We start from the raw sequence: 21,944 nt of genomic DNA, 5'->3' as shown, positions 1-21,944 counted from the left end.
TAACGGCCCAATAGTCAAAGGGGAATGACCTGTGTGGGAGAACATCGATATGGGAGGAAAAGTAGTTTGTAACCATAGTTGACAACTGCTGTCTCCTGTCACTTTCCATCGATGCAGTATTACCAGTTGTGTGAGCGGTCCGTGAAAAATCAGGCCACAACATTGTCATGAAACCCCTGTCTCCAACGCCACTTCTGCTGTGTGCACCATGAACACCTCTGCCAAGCTGCCCCCGGCCCGTACGGCTCGTGTGAGAACCATCACTGCTGCTGTGTGCTGGGAATGCCTCAAGCAACCGATTTACCAGAGTTGCTTGTTTATTAGCCAATATTAGGTCAAGGTTCTCCTGTGGCATGATGTTTTGTAATTTGCCTTTATAGCGTGGATCCAGGATGCTGGCCAACCAGTAGTTGTCATCGTTCATCATTTTGGCAATGCGGGGGTCCCTTTTTAGGATCTGCAAGGCATAATCTGACATGTGGGCCAATGTTCCCGGTGTCAATGATGCACTGCGAGTGCTGGGTGGAGGAGCACTTTCTGGCAAATCCACATCCCTCCAGTCACGCACAAACCCTGTACCAGACCTTGCCACGCCAACATTTTCACTTGCTCCACAAGATGCATCCTCCTCCCCTAAGTAATCATCCCCATCATCATCCTCCTCCTCCTCTTCTTCCTCCACCTCGTCCAGGAGAGGTCCCTGAGCAGACAATGGCTGAATGTCATCAAGGATTCCCTCCTCCTCTTCCTCCTCATCAACATTGGCTGCAGACGCCTGCTCCTTAAGGTGCGTCAAAGTTTGCATGAGCAGACGCATAAGTGGGATGCTCATGCTTAGGATGGCGTCGTCTGCGCTTACCAGCCGTGTGCATTCCTCAAAACACTGAAGGACTTTACAGAGGTCTTTCAGCTTCGACCACTGCACACCTGTCAACTCCATGTCTGCTCTCAAAGTGCCTGGCCGTGTATCCTCCCACAAATGCATTATGGCCTGCCTCTGCTCGCACGGCTGCTCCACCATGTGCAGGGTGGAGTTCCACCTTGTTGCAATGTCGATAATGAGGCGGTGGTTGGGAAGGTGGAGCAATCGCTGCAGCTTCTGCATACGAACGGAGTGTACAGGCGACCGGCGGATGTGCGCGCACAGTCTTCGCACCTTCTGGAGCAGGGCTGTTAACTCCGGATAATTTTTGAGGAAGCACTGCACCACCAGGTTCAAGGTGTGAGCCAAGCAAGGTATGTGGCTGAGTTTTGAAAGGGCTATGGCTGCCACAAAATTACGGCCGTTATCACTAACTACCTTGCCTGCCTCAAGATGTACACTGCCCAGCCATGACTCAGTTTGTCGCTTCAAGTACTCGGCCAGCACCTCGGCGGTGTGTCTGTCGCCCAAACACATCATCTGCAACACAGCCTGCTGACGCTTTCCACTAGCTGCTCGATAGGGGGACACCTCGTGTGCAACAGTGGCAGCTGCAGATGGAGTGCTCGTACGACTGCGCTCTGTGGACGAGCTTTCGCTTCTGGAGGAGGAGGAGGAGGAGGGTGGGACGCCTACAGCCAACTGTTTACTATACCGTGGGCTAGGCAGCACTGTCCCACCACCGCTGTCCCCTGTGGACCCTGCATCCACCACATTAACCCAGTGCGCAGTGATGGAAACGTAACGGCCCTGGCCATGGTGACTGGACCATGCATCAGTTGTGAGGTGCACCTTTCCACTCACTGACTGCTTGAGTGCATGGACAATGCGGTCTTTTACATGATGATGGAGGGCTGGGATGGCTTTGCGAGAGAAGAAGTGGCGACTGGGTAGGTCATAGCGTGGTACTGCATAGGCCATGAGTTCGCGGAAAGCTGCGCTTTCCACCAACCGATAGGGCATCATCTCAAACGAGATTAGTTTGGCAATGTGGGCGTTCAAACCCAGTGTACACGGATGAGAGACTGAGTACTTTCTTGACCTACTCATAGTGTCTGGGAGGGTGAGCTGGACTTGAGAGCTGTATATGGTGGAAGTAGCGGTGGACAGGGCGGACTGAGAGAGGGTTGATGATGGTGATGGAGTTGGTGTTCTTTCTGATCGCCTAGATTCAGTATTTCGTTGATATAACATTGGGATTCCCTGACTGCTGTGGCCTTGCAACGACACCTCAACATTTGCTGCTGTGCTAACCGGTGGGCTTACAGTGGGGGAAACAATGTAGCGTTGTTGACAACCTTCTTTGTGATCAGTTGCACATGTGGCACTTGAGGTTTGGTGTTGTGTCCACGCTTGCAAGTGCATGCTGGTTAAATGTCTAAGCATGCAACTGGTATTCAAATTTTTCAGATTTTTCCCTCGGCTAAAGGTCTTTGCGCACTTCTTACAGATAACCTTGGCCTGATCATGAGGATTTTGTTCAAAAAAGTGCCACACTGCACTCTTCCTACTTTGGCAGACATTTTGCGGCCTAGCACGCTGTGATCTTTTGACCGTCTGGACAAGCTGTCCAGCAACTCTTGATTTTTGGAACTTGTCTTTGGAGTGCTCCGGGCCTGCCAGATAACAGCTGTTGCGATGTCGATGTCTGCTGTGGATGCTCCTCCTCATCTGAGCTATTGGAAGCAGCACCCTCTTCCCCCAATGGATGCCAATCTGGGTCAACAACTGGGTCATCCATCACCTCCTCTTCAATGTCATGTGCACCTTCCTCTGTGTCACCGTGTATGGTGGTATAGTGTGCGGGAAGGGGCACCTGAGTCTCATCAGGGTCAGAATCTGGCTCTGTACAATGCGAGGAAAATGTAGTGCTCTGAGTGAATGTACCAGCAAAATCATCTATCAGCGGCTGTGCATCAGTGCACTCCATGTCAGATTCATCTTGGCCTGGGTAATTCACCATTTCACTTGATAATCCAGGCATGGTATATGAAAACAGCTCCATGGAGTAATCAGTAGTATGGCCTGCGTCATCCTTCAATCTTGGTTGGGGTGAAGGACACAAGGAAAGGTGTGGTTCATGAACATGAGCCTCCAATGACGACTCAGTGCTTTTATTTTTTACAACTTCAGAAGAGGAGGCGATAGAGCTGGAGGCTGAGTCAGCAATGTAAGACAAAACTTTTTCCTGAAGCTCTGGCTTTAAAAGCAGTTTGCTAACTCCTAGAAAACTAAGCCTTCGAGGCCTTGTGGAGCCAGACGATGACGCAGGCTCAACACCTCCTGCATTCGGTCCTATTTTGCTTTTGCCACTACCATCAGATCCACCACCAACACCATCATTACCAGCTGCCAACTCCTGCCCAATTCCACGGCCTCTTCCACCAGCCTTCCTCATTTTTGGTAGAAATGTAGACAAAATCCAACAAACTATATAGTAATGTAAAACAAGGTACAAGGTGTCTATAGGACAGGGGAGATTTTGAATTTCTGCAGACACTTGTGGACACTGGACACTTTTGGATTGTGTGAGGCCCACTGAATATCAGAGCGCTATGTCACAGGCTCGATGGCACAGGTGTGAAAAAAGTGACTACAGGATAAGGGAGATTTTGAATTTCTGCAGACACTAGTGGACACTGGACACTTTTGGATTGTGTGAGACCCACTGAATATCAGAGTGCTATGTCACAGGCTCGATGGCACAGGTGTGAAAAAAGTGACTACAGGATAAGGGAGATTTTGAATTTCTGCAGACACTAGTGGACACTGGACACTTTTGGATTGTGTGAGGCCCACTGAATATCAGAGCGCTATGTCACAGGCTCGATGGCACAGGTGTGAAAAAAGTGACTACAGGATAAGGGAGATTTTGAATTTCTGCAGACACTAGTGGACACTGGACACTTTTGGATTGTGTGAGGCCCACTGAATATCAGAGCGCTATGTCACAGGCTCGATGGCACAGGTGTGAAAAAAGTGACTACAGGATAAGGGAGATTTTGAATTTCTGCAGACACTAGTGGACACTGGACACTTTTGGATTGTGTGAGGCCCACTGAATATCAGAGCGCTATGTCACAGGCTCGATGGCACAGGTGTGAAAAAAATGACTACAGGATAAGGGAGATTTTGAATTTCTGCAGACACTAGTGGACACTGGACACTTTTGGATTGTGTGAGGCCCACTGAATATCAGAGCGCTATGTCACAGGCTCGATGGCACAGGTGTGAAAAAAGTGACTACAGGATAAGGGAGATTTTGAATTTCTGCAGACACTAGTGGACACTGGACACTTTTGGATTGTGTGAGGCCCACTGAATATCAGAGCGCTATGTCACAGGCTCGATGGCACAGGTGTGAAAAAAGTGACTACAGGATAAGGGAGATTTTGAATTTCTGCAGACACTAGTGGACACTGGACACTTTTGGATTGTGTGAGGCCCACTGAATATCAGAGCGCTATGTCACAGGCTCGATGGCACAGGTGTGAAAAAAGTGACTACAGGATAAGGGAGATTTTGAATTTCTGCAGACACTAGTGGACACTGGACACTTTTGGATTGTGTGAGGCCCACTGACGCTATATGGTGTGAAAAAATGCACTCTCAGTACCTCAGCAGGACAAAAAAAAAATTGGGATTGCTTTTAAAAAAGCAGTTTGCAGAGCAGTGGGTAAACAGCAATGCAGCTGTCAGGAAGCCTTAGAAGGCAGCCTAACAACCAACACCGCTGATCCACCACAATATAGCCTCCCCTTGCACTGCACACACAGTGACTGGTGTGTTGTACAGGCAAAATCGCTAGCAGCAGAAGCAGTTTTTTTTTCTTCTTCCCTGCATAACGCTCTCCCTACAGAATCAGCAACCTCTCCCTATGCTAAGATCGGCAGAAGTAAGATGGCGGTCGGCGTGCACGCTCTTTTATAACCCCTGTGACGCCCACCAAAGCAAGCCAATCACTTGCATGCCCTTCTGAAAGATGGTGGTGACCCCTGTCTATGTCATCACGTTGCCCACAGTGTCCGTGGATCCTGATTGGCTGAAAAAGAGCGCAAAACAAACTTTTGAAACGCGACTTTGGCGCGTAAGTCGCTGACCTCGTGGCCGACCTCATCCTAGGGTCGGGTTTCGTTTCATGAAACCCGACTTTGACAAAAGTCGGCGACTTTTGAAATTTTTCGACCCGTTTCGCTCAACTCTATATGGGACCATTGTACTGTGGAGCACTATATAGGTCCATTATACTATGGAGTACTGTATGACGTCATTATACTGTGGTGCACTATATGCGGCCATTGTACTATGGGGCACTATATGGGTCCATTATACTGTGAAGTACTATATGACACCATTGTACTATGGTACACTATATGGGGCCATTATACTGTGGTCCACCAACGTTCACCATTCAACCTGACGGAACTAGAGAGGATCTGCAAGGAAGAATGGCAGATGATCCCCAAATCCAGGTGTGAAAAACTTGTGGCATCATTCCCAGGAAGACTCATGGCTGTACTAGCTCAAAAGGGTGCTTCTACTCAATACTGAGCAAAGGGTCTGAATACTTATGACCATGTGATATTTCAGTTTTTCTTTTTTAAAAAATTTGCAAAAATTTCTACATTTCTGCCTTTTTCAGTCAAGATGGGGTGCAGAGTGTACATTAATGAGGAAAAAAATGAACTTTTCTGAATTTACCAAATGGCTGCAATGAAACAAAGAGTGAAAAATTTAAAGGGGTCTGAATACTTTCCGTACCCACTGTACAAAGATGCGCTATGTGGGACCATTATACTGTGGTGCAGAATATGGGGCCATTATACTGTGGGGCACTATATGGGGCCATTAAACTGTGGTGCGCTATATGGGACAATTATAATGTGGAGCAATATGTGGGGCACATTGTAGTATGGTGCACTATATGGAGCCTTTATACTGTAGTGCACTACATTATATGGGGCTATTGTACTGTGTGGCAATATATGGATCCATTATACTGTAGAGCACTATATGACATCATTATGCTATGGTGCTCTATATGGGGCCATTATACACCATTATACTATGGTGCACTATATGGGGCCATTATACTGTGGTGCACTATATGGGACCATTATACTGCAGTGCACTATATGGGGCTATTATAATGTTGGACAATATGTGGGACACGTTATAGTATGGTGCACTGTATTGGGCCATTATACGGTGGAGCCCTGTTAGGGCCATTATACTGTGGTACACTATTTGTTGCCATTATACTGTGGTGCACTATATGTGGCCATTATACTGCAGGGCACTATATGGGGCTATTATAATTTGGAGCAATATGTGGGACACGTTATAGTATGGTGCACTGTATTGGGCCATTATACGGTGGAGCCCTGTTAGGGCCATTATACTGTGGTACACTATTTGTTGCCATTATACTGTGGTGCACTATATGTGGCCATTATACTGCAGGGCACTATATGGGGCTATTATAATTTGGAGCAATATGTGGGGCACATTATAATATAGTGCACTGTATTGGGCCATTATATGGCGGAGCCCTGTTAGGGCCATTATACTGTGGTGCACTATTTGGGCCTATTATACTGTGGGGCACTATATGGAGCCATTATACAGAGGGCTCCGCGACTGTGATGAGCTGAGTAGTAACTGACGTCACTGCTCATCACAGCCACTGAGTCTCGTGGAGAGCAGTGGGACCCGGAGAGGCTGCTGCTGCAGCTTATGTAGTGTCATTGCTTGAACAAGGCTCTATAACCTTTGGACATCGTTGGAATGCCATGGACTACGGCGGACCTACATTTTTTTAATTTATTTTTTTTAATAAATTGGTGAACAAGGGAAAGTATTGTCTTTATTCAAATAAAATTTATTTTTATGTCTCTTTTTTTATTAGTGGGTTAGTAATGGGGTGTGTGATAGACTTCTCTCCATTGCTAGCCACATGGCAATCGAGAAGAGCCTGGCAAAGTGCCTGAATTGGCGCAGCTAATGTGTTGCGCCAATTCTGAGGCGGCTCCGGGCTGATATTTTTAGGCTGTAACGGGCCTAATAACAAGGGAACTTTCCATCCTCATAAGATAAGACCGCACCTGTCTGATTTACCTTATCCAGTTACCAAAAATTAGGGGGGGTACCCCATATCATTTTTTTAATTTATTTATTATTGTAATCACCCTTTAGTGACACATTATATAGGGGGCTTGTGAAATTATATATCTGCAGTATGTTTATTCTATTTATCTATTCTATTACACCCCTGCTCTCATAGAAGTGGATAGAGCAAGGTTACACATTTCTAAGGAAGCAGTGGTGCAATGTGTCATACCGCTCCATCCACTTCTACTTGAGCAGTGGTGTAATGCGTGACCCTGCTCCATCAACTTCTATGGGCAAACTGGGGTTACACATTACACCACTGCTCCAATAGAAGTAGAAGGAGTGGTGTCATTGGAAGCGTAGCAAGGGTTTTGGTTCGGGGGGGGGTGTGAAACTTTTAGGTGGGCCCCTAACCAGGTTACCCTGATTATATCTACTGCGGCGCACCCTAATAGTGGATGTAGGAGAACCTCAGCATATGACCACTCTGTTACTAAAAATATAAAGTACTCCATATAGTATAATGCACTCCCCATAGGCCTTCATATAGTATAATGCACTCCCCATAATCCTCTATACAATATAATATTCTTCCCATAGGCCTCCATACAGTATACTGCACTCCCCATAGCCATCTATAACATATATTGTACTCCCCATAGGCCTCCATATAGTATAATGCACTCGCCATAGGCCTCCATATAATATACTTCCCATAGGCCTCCATACAGTATAGTGCACTCTCCATAGCCCTCTATAACATATATTGCACTCCCCATAGGCCTCCATATAGTATAATGCACTCTCCATAGGCCTCCCTACAGTATATTGCAGTCCCCATAGGCCTCCATACAGTATAATGTATTCCTCATAGGCCTCCATATAGTATAATGCACTGCCCATAGGCCTCTTTATAGTATAATGCACTCCCCTAGGCCTCCATGCAGCATAATGATCTCACCTTAGGCCTCCATATAGTATAATTCACTCCCCATAAGCCTCTATATAGTATAATGCACTTAGCCCTGTATCTAATCTCAGCATGTGTTACTCTAATAGCGCACATCATACACTCCATGTATATAACCCCAGCTTATGATACAGCGAGCAGCACTAACAGAATCAGTCCTGCCGGCCGTCCCCAGTGACTGCTTGTAAGTATCACTTTGCAATCACCAACAAAATGACTCTGCACTGTGATCCTACCCTTTCATATCCTTTTACAAACATCCAGAAGGGATGGGGAGTGGTGACGTCAAACAGATGTGTGCAGATCCAGCCCACAGTTACTGCAGTTGTAACGTGAGCTAGTTGTGTACTAGGTTTTCATGGCAGATTTCAGCAACTGCTCCTCCTAGTGTTTAAAAGAGGAAATACCAAATCTTTTTAAATTATTTTTCATATTAAACTTCATTAAAAACAAATCATGATATTTTTTAAAAAAAATTAAAACATTAATACTTTACATTGTTGAAAAACATTTGTTATGGCACCTTCCCTTTAAGAACCTTGATCACTCTTCTCTGCATTCGCTATAATTCATTTATGTGCTTTTTATACACTGGAGCCCAAAATTATACATAGTATTCTAGGTGTGGCTGCACTAGTGACTTGTATAGAGGCAAAACTATGTTCTTGTCCTGAACATCTGTGCCTCTTTTAATTCATCCCATGATTTAATTTGCCTTGGCAGCCGCTCCCTGTTATGGGTCACTAAAGTTGAGTTTGCCATCCACCCCTTTGCCAAAGTCTTTTTCAGTGACAGTTTTACTTGTGTTCTACAATTTAATACATAATTAAGCTTTCATTCCCAAGTGCATAACCTCACAATTTTCTATATGAAACTTCAATTGCCATTTCTCAGCCCATACCTCTAGCTTACATAATTCCTTCTGTAATATTAAACTATCCTCCTCTTTGTTGATTACTTTGCAGAGTTTAGTATCATCTGCAAATGTTGAATTTCTACTCTGTATTAATATAAATGGGAAAAAAGTAGAAGGCCTAATGTTTGACCTCCATTTTTTTTCTAGTAAACTGTTAAAAGTAACCTGTCAGCAGGTTTCTGCTACCTCATCTGAGAGCCTCATGATATAGGTAAAGAAACACTGAATCAAATGAGGTATCAATTAGTGGGTTCAGCAGTTCTGATACAACCAGAGTTTTTAGCTATAGACTGCAGCAAAGCTGAGAAAGCTAACCTGCCCACACCAGGCTCTTTATGTACATTGTCTATTGACAGTGAGCTGCTTATCACAGGAGGGGGTGGAGTCAGACTAGCAATTGTGCACATCAGACCTGGCAGTGATAATCTAGTGATAAAACCCTCAGTGTAAGTAAACAAAAGCACACACTGTAATAAATGACACATCTTAGAATTGTTTCAAGTCCAACCTCACACTGTCCTCATATTACATAGCAAAAGCTGCTGACAGATTACATATAAAGGATTCATCTTTATCCGTAAAATAACCTGAATGAAAGTAATACAAATATAAACATTTTCATTTAATGGTAAAAGATAAAAATTATATAATTTTCAATTAATTTTACATAGAAACTTCAGGTGCATTGTGCAGATGGACAGGCATTATTGAACAGTGCCCTACACATAAGAGAAGAAGTTCTACCATGGGGCATTCCCCACACAGAAGACAGAGAATTGGAATCCCTAAGACATGACTGGCAAGTTTATCAGCAAAGGCTGTCAGAAGGCCGGAGCCAGATGAATGCCGCCCTTAGTAAGCTAAAGCTGATGGAGAAAAAGTTCCAGAAGACCGATGAATGGCTGAGCTCTATGGAAGGAAAAGTGAATATCAGAACAGGCCGTCAATCAGATCGTGCAACAAAGGAGATACAGCTTGAACAGATGAAGGTAAAATCCTAATTACATAATCATACATCAGTAGATGATCCTAATAAAAAGCTATTATGGTTTGCACTATAGTGATGGTAAGGCCAACATAACTGCAAACATACAACAACTGCAGGTCATACTAATAATGCATCTTCTATTCACGGCCCTTGCAAATGGTCCAGAAATGTATTATGTCTTCCATTTTGATCTTTTATCATCTAAATACTGTGTCACTTTGTACTTGTTCTCCCTTTTAGAAATGGCAGGACGAAGTGACTGTGTACAAGGATGAAGTTGAAGAGATTGGCACGTTGGCTCAGCAAATGTTAGAAGAGGGCCGAAGCAGCAGAATTGGGAGTATGGCCACCCTGCTAACTTCTCGCTATCAGGCTGCCAGGCTCCATATTTTGGTAAAATACTTCACTATGTTTTTCTTTACAAGTTTCTTTTAAAGCAAATTCATGTAACTAGAAATACAGTTAAAGGGGTTTTCCGCTTTCAATAAAGTGGTCTCCAAATGCTATAAATGACCTACAAATATAAACACAGCTGTTGTTTTGTTCAGACCATGTCCTTGCATGGTCAGACACAGCCATTACACAGTACACAGCAAGGGCACATTTATAAGATTATCTCGGCACAGGAACATTTCTTTTTAACGCATCAAATTGTGAAAATTCCTTTTATTCCAAGATCCATTAAATAGAATGTACTTTGTTCATAGGCAAAATACCTTTAATAGCTGCTCAGACAACCCTGCTAAATATATTCATGTGTATAGAGATAACCTCAATGTAGCAGTATTTTTTTATTTTTTTCTGTATTTTTTTTTTGTTCTTTAAGGAGCAAATCCAATTCCTTGAAGAAGAAATTAGGAACATCAAGGAGGCTGATGTTGCCAATATACATTATACAGAATGGTTTACTGACGCTCTACAAACCTTCAAAAGTGTCACAGCAGATATGGGAGCTGTAGATAAGACGGCACTGGAGAAAAAAATGAAGAAACTTGAGGTAAATGCCACTTTTAAAATCCGTGACACAGTATAAACTTTGGGAAACAACACCGTCATGTTGGACTGATCTTTTGTTCTTCTGAATAATTTTTCAAACATGAACAATCTCTCCTTGAAAGAAAAATCCCATAAAAATATTTCCATCCATTACCAATGTCTTTGAAAATGTAGTGTATGGCCAGGTTGATTGTCTCTAATAACCAATATAAACTGAGATGTCCTTGGCCACATTGGCAGAACGCTTGTTCAGCAGATGATTGTTCAACACTCATTAAGCTGAAAGCCTACTTCCATCTAATGTATATAGCCTCAATTATAACTCTGTTTCAGCTCTGGCTAAATATAAGAGTTGAGCAAAAATATTCTTCAGGACCTGTGTAGCGGGCATAGCGTGACATCAGGCATGTGTCAAGCAATAGTGATGATATCACTCTGGGTCTACTAATCGGAAGAAGGTCCAGGGATGCTGGCAGTTGGAAGGAAGTTTGGAGGCCTCTGATCCACCAGTCTCAGACTATAGATTTGACTGCTACACCAGGGTTCTGCCTATCTATTTGCTCTATATTAGCTTTGTCATTTTGATATTTTCCCTTTTCTGTTTATAGTATTTATTAGGTGATATGGATTTAGGTCACAGGCTGCTGAAAGCCTTCCGGGAAAAAGGAGACCGCGTTCTTAAGTACTTGGTGGGAGATGAAGCCGACAAGTTGGAGAAGGATATACACAACCATGTGACAAGGTTGGAGGAGCTGGCAAGTGCAATTAGAAAGGAGCATACAGCATTGCAAAAGGGTCTTCATCACGAGAAGGAATTCTCTGACAAGTTCAGTACACAAGTTCAGTGGCTGACAGAGTATCAGAACATCCTGCAGGCTGATGTGGAACCCAAAACTGAGCTCTATGAGAAGAAGGCACAGCTAGCCAAGTATAAGGTGAATTAATAAATTTTTAAGAACGTTTCTGAAATTGTAGATGTCTTAGATATAAAGAATAACTAATCATTTGATACACTAAAGCCTCTTTTAGCAGTGTTGAACATGGTGGTCTCCCAATCCGTTCCGCTTAAATGAAAGAGAAGAGCTTAATCATTCTCTCCTCTACTACCCTCTGCTTGCTCTCGGACATAAGCAAATCACTTTTGTAGCTCTGTTTGTGGGATCAGTAGGGGTTTCCAGATCAGGACAGGGGCTGTAGTGTGTCAAAAACAATTTAAAAGTTTATGTGCACGCTTAAAGGAAACCTGTCATCATGAAAAGTCAGTCCAATTTGCAGACATTGCATGGGAAGCTGAGTAGATTAATATAAAGTTTTGCGAGAAATGTTTCAGGATAGCCTGTGATTCAAATATATAAATCTCTGCCTTTTCTTGGATTTTCAGTCCAGTGGGCGGTCCTATCAGTGACTGACAACTATCTCTGTATGCACTTTATACAAAGAAAGCTGTCCGACTCCACCCACTGAACAGGAAATCCTAGAAACGGCTAAATAGCTAAATCACAGGTTATACTGAATCTTTTCTTTCAAAACTTTATATCAATATGTTGTCTGTAGATTGCCTGTAATTTCATGGCGTCAGCTTCACTGTAAGGAAATTTTCAAGTTCTCTTAGGCCTTTGCTACTTATCTGGTGCTCCGTACTTTGTGAACATGACAGTCCAGAAAAGAGGGATTTTTGGGTTCTTACCATAAAATCTCTTTCTTGGAGCCTTCATTGGGGGACACAGATTACCATGGGGTGTATGCTGCTGCTAGGAGGCTGACACTATGCAAAACCAGAAAATTAGCTCCTCCCCGGCAGTATACACCCACCGACAGGCACCAAGCACCTCAGTTGGTGAGAAAGCAGTAGGAGAAGCAACCAAAACTCTCAAAATATGTACCAACCCAACAAGGGACTCGAAGACCCAACACGGTACAACTTAAACAGGGAGGGTACTGTGTACCCCAATGAAGGCTCCAAGAAAGAGATTTTTTGGTAAGAACCCAAAAATCCCTCTTTCTTATCGCCTCATTGGGGGACACAGATTACCATGGGACGTTCCAAAGCAGTCCTGAGGGTGGGAACAGCAACAAAGGAACTAAAGAAGGAAGGGCTTAGGTCGGTCGACATGCTACCGCCGCCTGCAGCACCTTTCTACTGAAAGTTGCATCAGACGAGGCCTGGGTATGAATCCTGTAGAACCTCGCAAACATGTGCAATGACGACCAGGTCACGACTCTGCAAAGTTGTAAAGCCGAAGCCTGGTGTCGAACCGCCCAAGAAGCCCCTACAGCCCGGGTGGAGTGGGCTCTCACTCCCGGAGGGGGCCGTTTCTCCTGAAGGCGGTAAGCTTCCAGAATGGTAAAACGAATCCAGCGAGCAATTGTGGATTTGGAAGCCGGAAGCCCTTTTCGGCGACCTTCAGAGAAGACAAGCAGGGAATCGGACTGACGAAACGAAGCGGTCCTGGCAAGGTAGACCCGCAAGTCTCTCACTACATCCAGGTTGTGGAGCGACTTTTCCAGAGAGTGGACAGGCGCAGGACAAAAAGAGGGAAGGACGATATCCTCATTAATGTGGAAAGGGGATACCATCTTTGGAAGGAAGGAAGGAACTGGCCTGAGAGCGACCCTATCCTGATGGAGGATTAGGTACTGGGAACGACAGGACAAAGCCGCCAGCTCAGAAACTCTCCTAATGGATGTAATGGCGATCAGAAAGGTTACCTTCCAAGAGAGAAGGGACAGAGGTATGTCCTGAATAGGCTCGAATGGCGCCCTTTGCAGAGTGCCAAGAACGAGATTGAGGTCCCACGGATCTATTGGAGAATGATGAGGAGGCGCCACGTGGGCGACTCCCTGGAGAAAGGTTTTAACTTGCGGCAAGAGGTCCAAATCCCTTTGAAAAAGAATCGACAGAGCCGATACCTGGCCCTTGAAGGTACTGAGGGGCAGGCCCGCATCTAAGCCCGACTGGAGGAAGCCAAAAATGGATGGAATGGAGAAAGACAACTCAAAAATATTGTCATCGCACCAACGGAAAAAAGCCTTTCCTTTACCGATGGTAAATGCGAGAGGAGGCTGGTTTCGTAGCTTTAATCATGGTCTGGATAACCTGGTTGGAAAAACCTGAGGCTCTCAGAATCGCGGCCTCAACGGCCATGCCGTTAAACTCAGAGACTGAGAATTCTGGTGGTAAAGGGGGCCTTGAGAGAGAAGATCTGGACGATCTGGAAGCCTCCAGGGAACGTCCGCGAGCACGTTCACCAGTTCCGCGTACCAAGGGCGTCTTGGCCAGTCTGGAGCCACTAGAATTACTGGGATGCCTTCTGATTTTATCTTTTTGACCACCCTTGGGATCAAGGCAAGAGGCGGGAACAGGTAAGAAAATTGGAACTGGGACCACGGAATTACCAGGGCGTCACAACCGACGGCTAGAGGGTCCCTGGACCTAGCTACGAAGCAAGGAACTTTGTGATGCATCCGCGACGCCATGAGATCGACGTCCAGGGTGCCCCAACGCTGGCAAATCTGATTGAAGACTGTGGGGCGAAGGGACCATTCGCCTAACACTAGGCCCTGGCGACTTAGAAAATCGGCTGCCCAATTTTCCACCCCTGGAATGTGGACGGCAGAGATCGCCAGAACATAACACTCTGCCCAACGCAGAATCTTTGCCACTTCTGTCATTACTTGCCTGCTGTGAGTACCGCCCTGATGGTTTATGTACGCCACGGCGGTGGCGTTGTCCGATTGAATGCGGACTGGTTTGCCCACGAGAAGAGGCTGCCAGCAGTGTAGGGCAAGTAAGATCGCTCTGATCTCCAGAAGGTTGATGGGAAGCAGAGTCTCCTGGGCGTTCCAGCTCCCTTGGGCCGTTTTCCGATGGAAAACCGCTCCCCATCCTAGAAGACTGGCATCGGTGGTGATGACTTGCCACTGAGGCGGTAGAAAGGACCTTCCCTGGAGAACTGATGACGGTAATATCCACCAAGTCAGGGACAGCCTTACTCTGAGAGGCAGGAGAATGGGGCGATTCAGAGATACAGAGGTCTTGTCCCAGGCTGAAAGGAGGGACAGCTGGAGCGGGCGAGTGTGAAATTGTGCGAAAGGCACTGCTTCCATGGAGGCTATCATCTTCCCCAGGGTCCTCATGCAAGACCGAAGGGGAATGGGCCTTGAGCGTTTCAGAGATCGGATTCCCTTGCAAAGGGCTGAAAATTTGTCCCTCGGTAGAAACACCCGGGCTAGATTTGTGTCGAATTCCATGCCCAAAAAGGTCAGATGCTGAGTAGGGAGCAGGATGGACTTCTCTTTGTTGACTATTCATCCGAGGTGGTTGAGAGTATCCAGGGTTATCTGAAGACTCTGAAGGCAGTCTTGGCGGGACGAGCCCTTGATCAAGAGATCGTCCAGATAAGGGATGATGAGGATCCCCCTGGAGCAAAGGATGGCCATGACTGTCGCCATCACCTTCGTGAAAAATCGGGGAGCGGAGGCTAGGCCGAAGGGAAGAGCCGTGAACTGATAGTGATTTTCCTGAATCGCAAAGCGGAGGTTTCTTTGATGTTTCAAACAAACAGGGATATGAAGATAGGCATCCTGAATATCCACAGAGCAGAGGAACTCTCCGGGTTCCATTGAGGCTATCACTGAGCGCAGGGACTCCATCTTGAAGTGGAGGATCCTCACGTGGCGATTGAGCAACTTGAGGTCCAAGATTGGACGAAGGGAGCCGTCTTTTTTCGGGACTACGAAGAGATTCGAGTAAAAACCTGAAAACCATTAGTTTGAAGGAACGGGAACGATAACTCCAGCGGAAAGAAGGGAGGAAACGGCCTGCAGGAACCCTGGGATCTGGGACCGCTGTCTTGGGGGACGAGACAGGAAGAACCGTCTGTTTGGGGGGGAGGAAAATTCGATCTTGTAACCGGATACGATGATTTCCCTGATCCAAGCGTCGTCGACAACGAATAGCCATGCGTCCTTGAAAGAGGAAAGTCTGCCTCCCACCCTGGAAGAATTTCCAGGTGGGGGTGACCCGTCACGTAGATGAAAATCTGCCGGACCGGGAGCCCGAAGGCCTGGAGGGCTGACCTCTTGATCTCCAGCGGGGAGCGGGTTTATATGATGGTTTTCTCCGGTCTCTGGAAGCGGAGGGCCGGTCCTGCTGGGATGAACCTTCTGTGGAAGAGAAGGGGCGAAAGGACCCTTTGTTGAAAAACCATCTAGGCCGGGACTGAGGAAGGGAGGTACTTTTACCACCCGTGGCATCCGAAATTATCTGATCCAGCTTGGCGCCAAAGAGCCTAGAGCCGTGAAATGCCAGGTTGGTGAGCGACTTTTTAGAAGTGATGTCCGCACTCCACGACTTCAACCAAAGGATGCGGCGTATGGCTACTATGTTGCTGTTAGCTCTTGCTACGCACCCGGCCACGTCCAAGGAGGCGGCCAAAAAGTATTTACCCGCCTGATTAATTTGGTCTGCTAGATCTGCCAGCTCGTCCTGAGGTGCTGCTGCTAAGATGCCCTTGCGAAAAATTTTTGCCCAAGTTGAAATGACTTTCGCCACCCAGGCAGAGGCGAAAATAGGACAGAGGGAGGCGCCGGATGCCTCAAAAATTGACTTAGCCAGCGATTCTATTTGCCTGTCTGTCGGATCTTTAAGCGAAGCCCCGTCCAGAAGGGATAAAACCTTCTTGGAGGAAAGACGGGAAACTGGTGGATCTACCTCGGGAGCTTTGGTCCATTTTGTGACTAGATCCGTATCGAAGGGATATAGCACATGTAAGGACTTGCGGCCTGAAAAACGTTTCTCTGGGTGTTCCCAGTGATTGGATAAGGAAGTATCGAACTCCTTGTGATTAGGAAAGGTTCGAGAGGGAGGCCTCGTTCGCTTAAAAGAAACAGAGCATTCCTGAGGGGGTGCCTTATCCTCCTTTATTTTGAGGGTTTGGAAGATAGCCGATATGAGACTATCCACCATGTCCCGTGTTCTAGCCAATGTTGTCCGCCTCTGAGTCAGATCCCGATTGGGAATCATCGTCTGACCTAGGGTCGTCTGCTGATGAGGGAGACGAGGAGCGTAGCCTGAGTGAAGCGGAAGGACCTTGCGAGCTGGAAGAAAAGCCAGACAGAGCCCGCTTCCTAGAACCCCTACCTGGCCTGTCCGTCTGAAGGTCGCGGTCAGGTGCAGACGACTCACCGTGAGGGGCGGTTGGCGCACAGGTGGCTGTAGATAGCTGAGGTAAACGTTCTAAGACCTGGACCAGAGACTGAGAAACTTTAGTCAAGTCAGAGACCGACTGAGACATTGCAACGGCCCACTCAGGGGGTGGGGTGCTCCTGAGGGGCAGACATAATGGAAGGGCTGCAGGACGGGCAGAAAGGAGACAACTGACCTGATGCCCACTTCTTTTTACAGCGCGCGCAGGCGTAGTGAATAGCGGTGGGTCTGGAAAAGAGGGCCCTTGTAGGGTTGGGCATATGTGTACTATGCGGCAGTAGCACTAACCTTATAGGGAACTGCCGTGGGGAGCTAATTGTAGCGTCAGACAGTAGCAGCGCCGAGCCTACCGAGGTTCAGATGCGCAGCAGAACACCGTTGAGTCCCCCAATCAGAGATCTGTTGAAGAGAGAGTGTGATATCCCAGAAATGACAGGCTAACGCTAGCGGTGGGCGGGGCTTAGCGGCCGAGCCGCGTGATTGGATGAAGACCGAGAGTGGGCGCGGCTAACGGGAGAGGCTGACGGCGCCGAAGAGAAAGCAGCCCTGTGATGGGCTAAAAAAGGCGCGAATAAAGCACGCGCAGAGAGGGAGGAAGGAGCTTTCATAGAGAAAGCGAAAGTGAAAGTTAAGAATGCGTCTCCCAATCGAGAGTAATGTCAGACGACGGCGCACATGGAGCCCGCGAGGCCGCAGGCCTATGAAGTACCAGGTAACTGTTGCCCGCAGAGCTGAACCCCCCCCCCGGAGATGAACAATGGGAGGTGAGGCGCGCGCCCGGGAAAAAAGGGGGGGGAAATTTAAACAGGCTATTAGAAGAGCCGGCCCTGATAACTGAAATGAGTACAGGGCGGGAGATTCAAACCGGGGGCTGAACTGGCTACCAGAGGCACCTGTGGGACGCTGCAGGGCTGAATGAGTCAGCATTGGTCCATTTGAATGCGGGGCTGGAGGGGACATTCAGACAGCTTACCTGATGTCCCTGCAGAGGATGACCGCAGGGGCACACTAATAGAGAGCAGGCCGCTGAGAACGAAAGTCCTCTGTACCCGCACCATGTCCCCATAGTGCAGAAGACAGCGCCAATTTCTTGCTGGAAGGGGAAACGTCACCGCTGGTGACCGCCGTCTTCCTCTCAGCCCTGTCCCGGGAGAGGGGTGAGGAGGGGAATCGGCAAGGACTGGCCACCCGTCGTCAGCCCATAGCACCCGAGGGAGATAGGGGAAAGGTCCTGCCTGCGGACCTGAGAGTTGCGATGTGGGCAATACCACATTGCTCGCTCAGCCGCCTGATATGAGAAAGCAGGGTGAACTTACACCCTGTTTCCCGATGCTGAATCTGAAAAATAAATGGAAAAGATGTAATACACACAACTAAAACCTAAAAAGGAAAAATAAATCGTTAAATGCGGATCTGGGGAGATCCTGGTCCGCCTCCTACAGACACTAAGCACAAACTGAGGTGCTTGGTGCCTGTCGGTGGGTGTATACTGCCGGGGAGGAGCTAATTTTCTTGTTTTGCATAGTGTCAGCCTCCTAGCAGCAGCAGCATACACCCCATGGTAATCTGTGCCCCTCAATGAGGCGATAAAGAAAGATTAATATCGCACAACCCCATCTGGTATCGGTCTTACTGGGTGTTACTGGGCTGATTTTCAATTAAAAATGGATTCTGTTATTAGATAATTTATATATTTTTTTTTTTTATAAAGCATGTGTGTTAAGGTATAGATATCACTGTGTCAGTTAGTGGTCCTCAACCCGGTACCTTCCAACTGTTACATAACTACATCTCTCAGCACAAGAAAATAGCCTGTATGTGGCACAGAATGATAATCATGCCGTTTTGTTTGTGTGAACAGACCATCCAGCAGACTGTCCTTTCACGTGAGCCATCCATTAAAGTTGTGATTGAAAAAGGTGAAGCCTTGCTCGAAATAACTCACAATGCTTTTGTGGGGGAAAAAATCCACAAATTGCAGAAGGATTATCAAGGGGTCTGCAATCTGGCCAAGGTAAAGTACATGTACGCAATATTCAATTCACAATGTAAATTCATAAAAAATGGACCTAGTGCCTGCTAAATGGATGGTGTTAGGAGACATGGTATATGCTGTGCGACCCACAAGCAACAAGAAATGCAGACAGGTTCCCTCATTACACACAACTATGTTCTATTCTGGAACGCTGCTGCAATTGAAAGAAAACTTATGGCCTAGTTCATGATTTGCATTTTTTAAGTCTCTTTCCTTTTTTGACTTTTGATTTTCACTGACATTTTTTTCCACCAAATTCCTCACAATGATTCGTGAATTTGGCACAAAGCCCTAAATTTTATTTTTTTGTCTTTGACTAGTTTTGCAACTCTTTAACGGGAAAAATTTCACATTTTTAAAAAACTAATTAAAAAAGTTAATCAAAATAACTGGCGTAAATAAGATCTCTTGGGGGGGGACTAGATTAGAATTGCAGCAATTTTTTTTTTTTATAAAGTTCCATTTCATTAATCTGTCTAAAACATCTGGAAGAGGCACATTGATCTCTAAAAATCAGAAATCCAACTAAACCGCAAAACATAATGTGAAAAAAAGCACATATTGATAAATTTGTTGCAAATCAATAATTGACTAAGGCTGTGTTCACACACAGCGTTTTTTTCGCGGGTTTTTCCCGCGGATTTACAAAAAAATCCGTGGGAAAAACGCGAAAAAGAAGCTTCCCATTCATTTCTATGCATTTAGCACTTTTTGTGCACATTGATGCGTTTTTTACCGCGAAAAAACCGCATCGCGGTAAAAAAACGCAGCATGCTCATTAATTTTGCGTTTTTTTCCACGTTTCTGGCTTTTTCCATGTGTCTAGAAACCGCACGGAAAAAAAACGCGGAAAAATCACGGTAAAAACGCGCAGAAAGAAACGCGCGGTTTCTGGGAAGGGAGTCCTGTTTTTCCGCAGAAAATTTCTGCTACGTGTGCACTTAGCCTAATTGAGAGGTATTCATGTGAAGAACTGGCAGAAATGCAATGATGAATTCTGTGCATAGTTTGAAAAAATATCCGGACATGGGGAGTAGTGCGCTCTCTGTGGTTCAAGTGGCAGAAATCTCCAGACAGGTTTCTTCTCAACCTACATATATATTCTGTACGTAGTGTTGTGAGGATCGTAATAAACAGTTAAAGGGAATCTGTCAGTGGGTTTTTGCTACCTCATCTGAGAACAGCTTGATGTGGTCAAAGAGAAGCTGTATCCAAGGATGTATTGCTTAGATTACTGGTGCAGTCGTTCTGACACAACCAGAGCTTTTAGATTTAGAATGAAGCAGAGCTGAGGAAGCTAACCCTGCCCACACCAAGCTCTCTGTGTACAAAGTCCATAGACAGTAAGCTGCCTATCACAGGAGGAGGTGTGTCGGACTAACATGCATTCACTGCTGTGTCTCAGCAGTGAGAAGCTACTGGTGCTACAACAATCATTGCAAGCAAACAAAACCACAGCTTGATAAGAGAAATCTGTGTTTTAGCCCCTATCTCCTGCTTTCTCTAGATTATATAGCAAAAACCCGCTCATAGATTCCCTTTAATGAAGCATACTGATTAATGTGCTATTGCTGTAAAGTGCCCCAGTAATATTTGCAGACAGTTACTTTAATATCACTACACAATCAGTAAGGCTGTGTTCACACACAGCGTTTTTTTAGCGGTTTTTACCGCGGTTTTCACTATAAAACTGCTATAAAACAGCTAAAAATAAGCTTCCCATTCATTTCTATGCATTTTGCACTTTCTGTGCACATTGATGCGTTTTTTACCGCGAAAAAACCGCATCGCGGTAAAAAACGCAGCATGCACATTAATTTTGCGTTTTTTTCCGCGGTTTAGGCTTCTCCCATGCTTTTAGAAACCGCTGCGGTAAAAAACGCATCAAAAATGCATCAAAACCGTGCAAAAAACGCCACGGAAAAATAGGTGCGGTTTCTGGGAAGGGATTCAGGTTTTTGTGCAGAAATTTTCTGCAACGTGTGCACATACCCTTAGGGATTGTAGCTACATCTTTGCAGCTGCCTTTCCCTGAGTGTGCGCACCACGTCTGGTGGGTGCAGGGTGCATGCTCTGAGTGCCCAGGTTATGAGGGTTACTGCCTTGCCCTTGGTGCACCTTCCATGGGTTGCACAACCCTAAGGCCTCATTCAGACATCCTTTTTTCATGTTCTATTTGTTTTTTCATGTATAGAACATGTACCCATTGTATTTGTTGAAGCTGATCGCGTCAGGTTTTTTTTGCAGTCCGTTTGTCTGCAGTAAAACCGGAGACATGTCCGTTATTTCAGAGTGGCAGGTCCCAATTGTCTTTACAAGTTTATGTCATTGCCATATGTGTGCAATCCCATTTTCTTTTTGTTTCTTTTGAAAATCACTGAAGAAACACTGATGGTAAGAACTGACACACCGACCATTCAGTGATGAAAATCAGACCAGATTTTGCATACCAGAAAAATATTAACATACTGAGAATTATATCCGTACTGCACATATATTGTCACACACAGATATTTCCCAGCATACGTTGTATCTGTACACTCACTGACATCATTGGGTTTTTTTATATAGATGACTGTTGTAGAACTGGAGGACAAAGTGAAGGAGCATGAATGCTACAACAGTGAGCTCCAGGATGTGGAGAAGTGGCTTCTTCAGATGTCAAGCAGACTGGTGACCCCTGACCTCATGGAGAGCAGCAATTTAGAGACAATCACCCAGCAGCTCGCTAATCACAAGGTAATAATTCTTAGCTCCATGTCTAAAAGAAATCTTTTCCTCTAAAATCAAATAATGTA

General features: G+C 45.8%; 1 protein-coding gene across 1 annotated transcript in view; it reads left to right on the top strand.

Annotated features, from left to right (window-relative positions):
• Window positions 1–21,944, top strand: part of SYNE1 (spectrin repeat containing nuclear envelope protein 1) — a 591,877-nt gene that overhangs the window by 283,112 nt on the left and 286,821 nt on the right. Inside the window, exons 64-69 of the mRNA XM_073557690.1 lie at window positions 9,591–9,908; window positions 10,148–10,300; window positions 10,734–10,904; window positions 11,512–11,838; window positions 18,973–19,125; window positions 21,718–21,885. Coding sequence (XP_073413791.1) covers window positions 9,591–9,908; window positions 10,148–10,300; window positions 10,734–10,904; window positions 11,512–11,838; window positions 18,973–19,125; window positions 21,718–21,885 — 1,290 coding nt within the window. The remainder of the gene's footprint in view (window positions 1–9,590; window positions 9,909–10,147; window positions 10,301–10,733; window positions 10,905–11,511; window positions 11,839–18,972; window positions 19,126–21,717; window positions 21,886–21,944) is intronic.

Source organism: Dendrobates tinctorius, unplaced genomic scaffold (assembly GCF_039654945.1).
Source record: "Dendrobates tinctorius isolate UK_male_01 unplaced genomic scaffold, ASM3965494v1 ptg000250l, whole genome shotgun sequence".
Taxonomy (NCBI): domain Eukaryota; kingdom Metazoa; phylum Chordata; class Amphibia; order Anura; family Dendrobatidae; genus Dendrobates; species Dendrobates tinctorius.
This window is presented reverse-complemented; position numbering and strand designations above follow the sequence as displayed.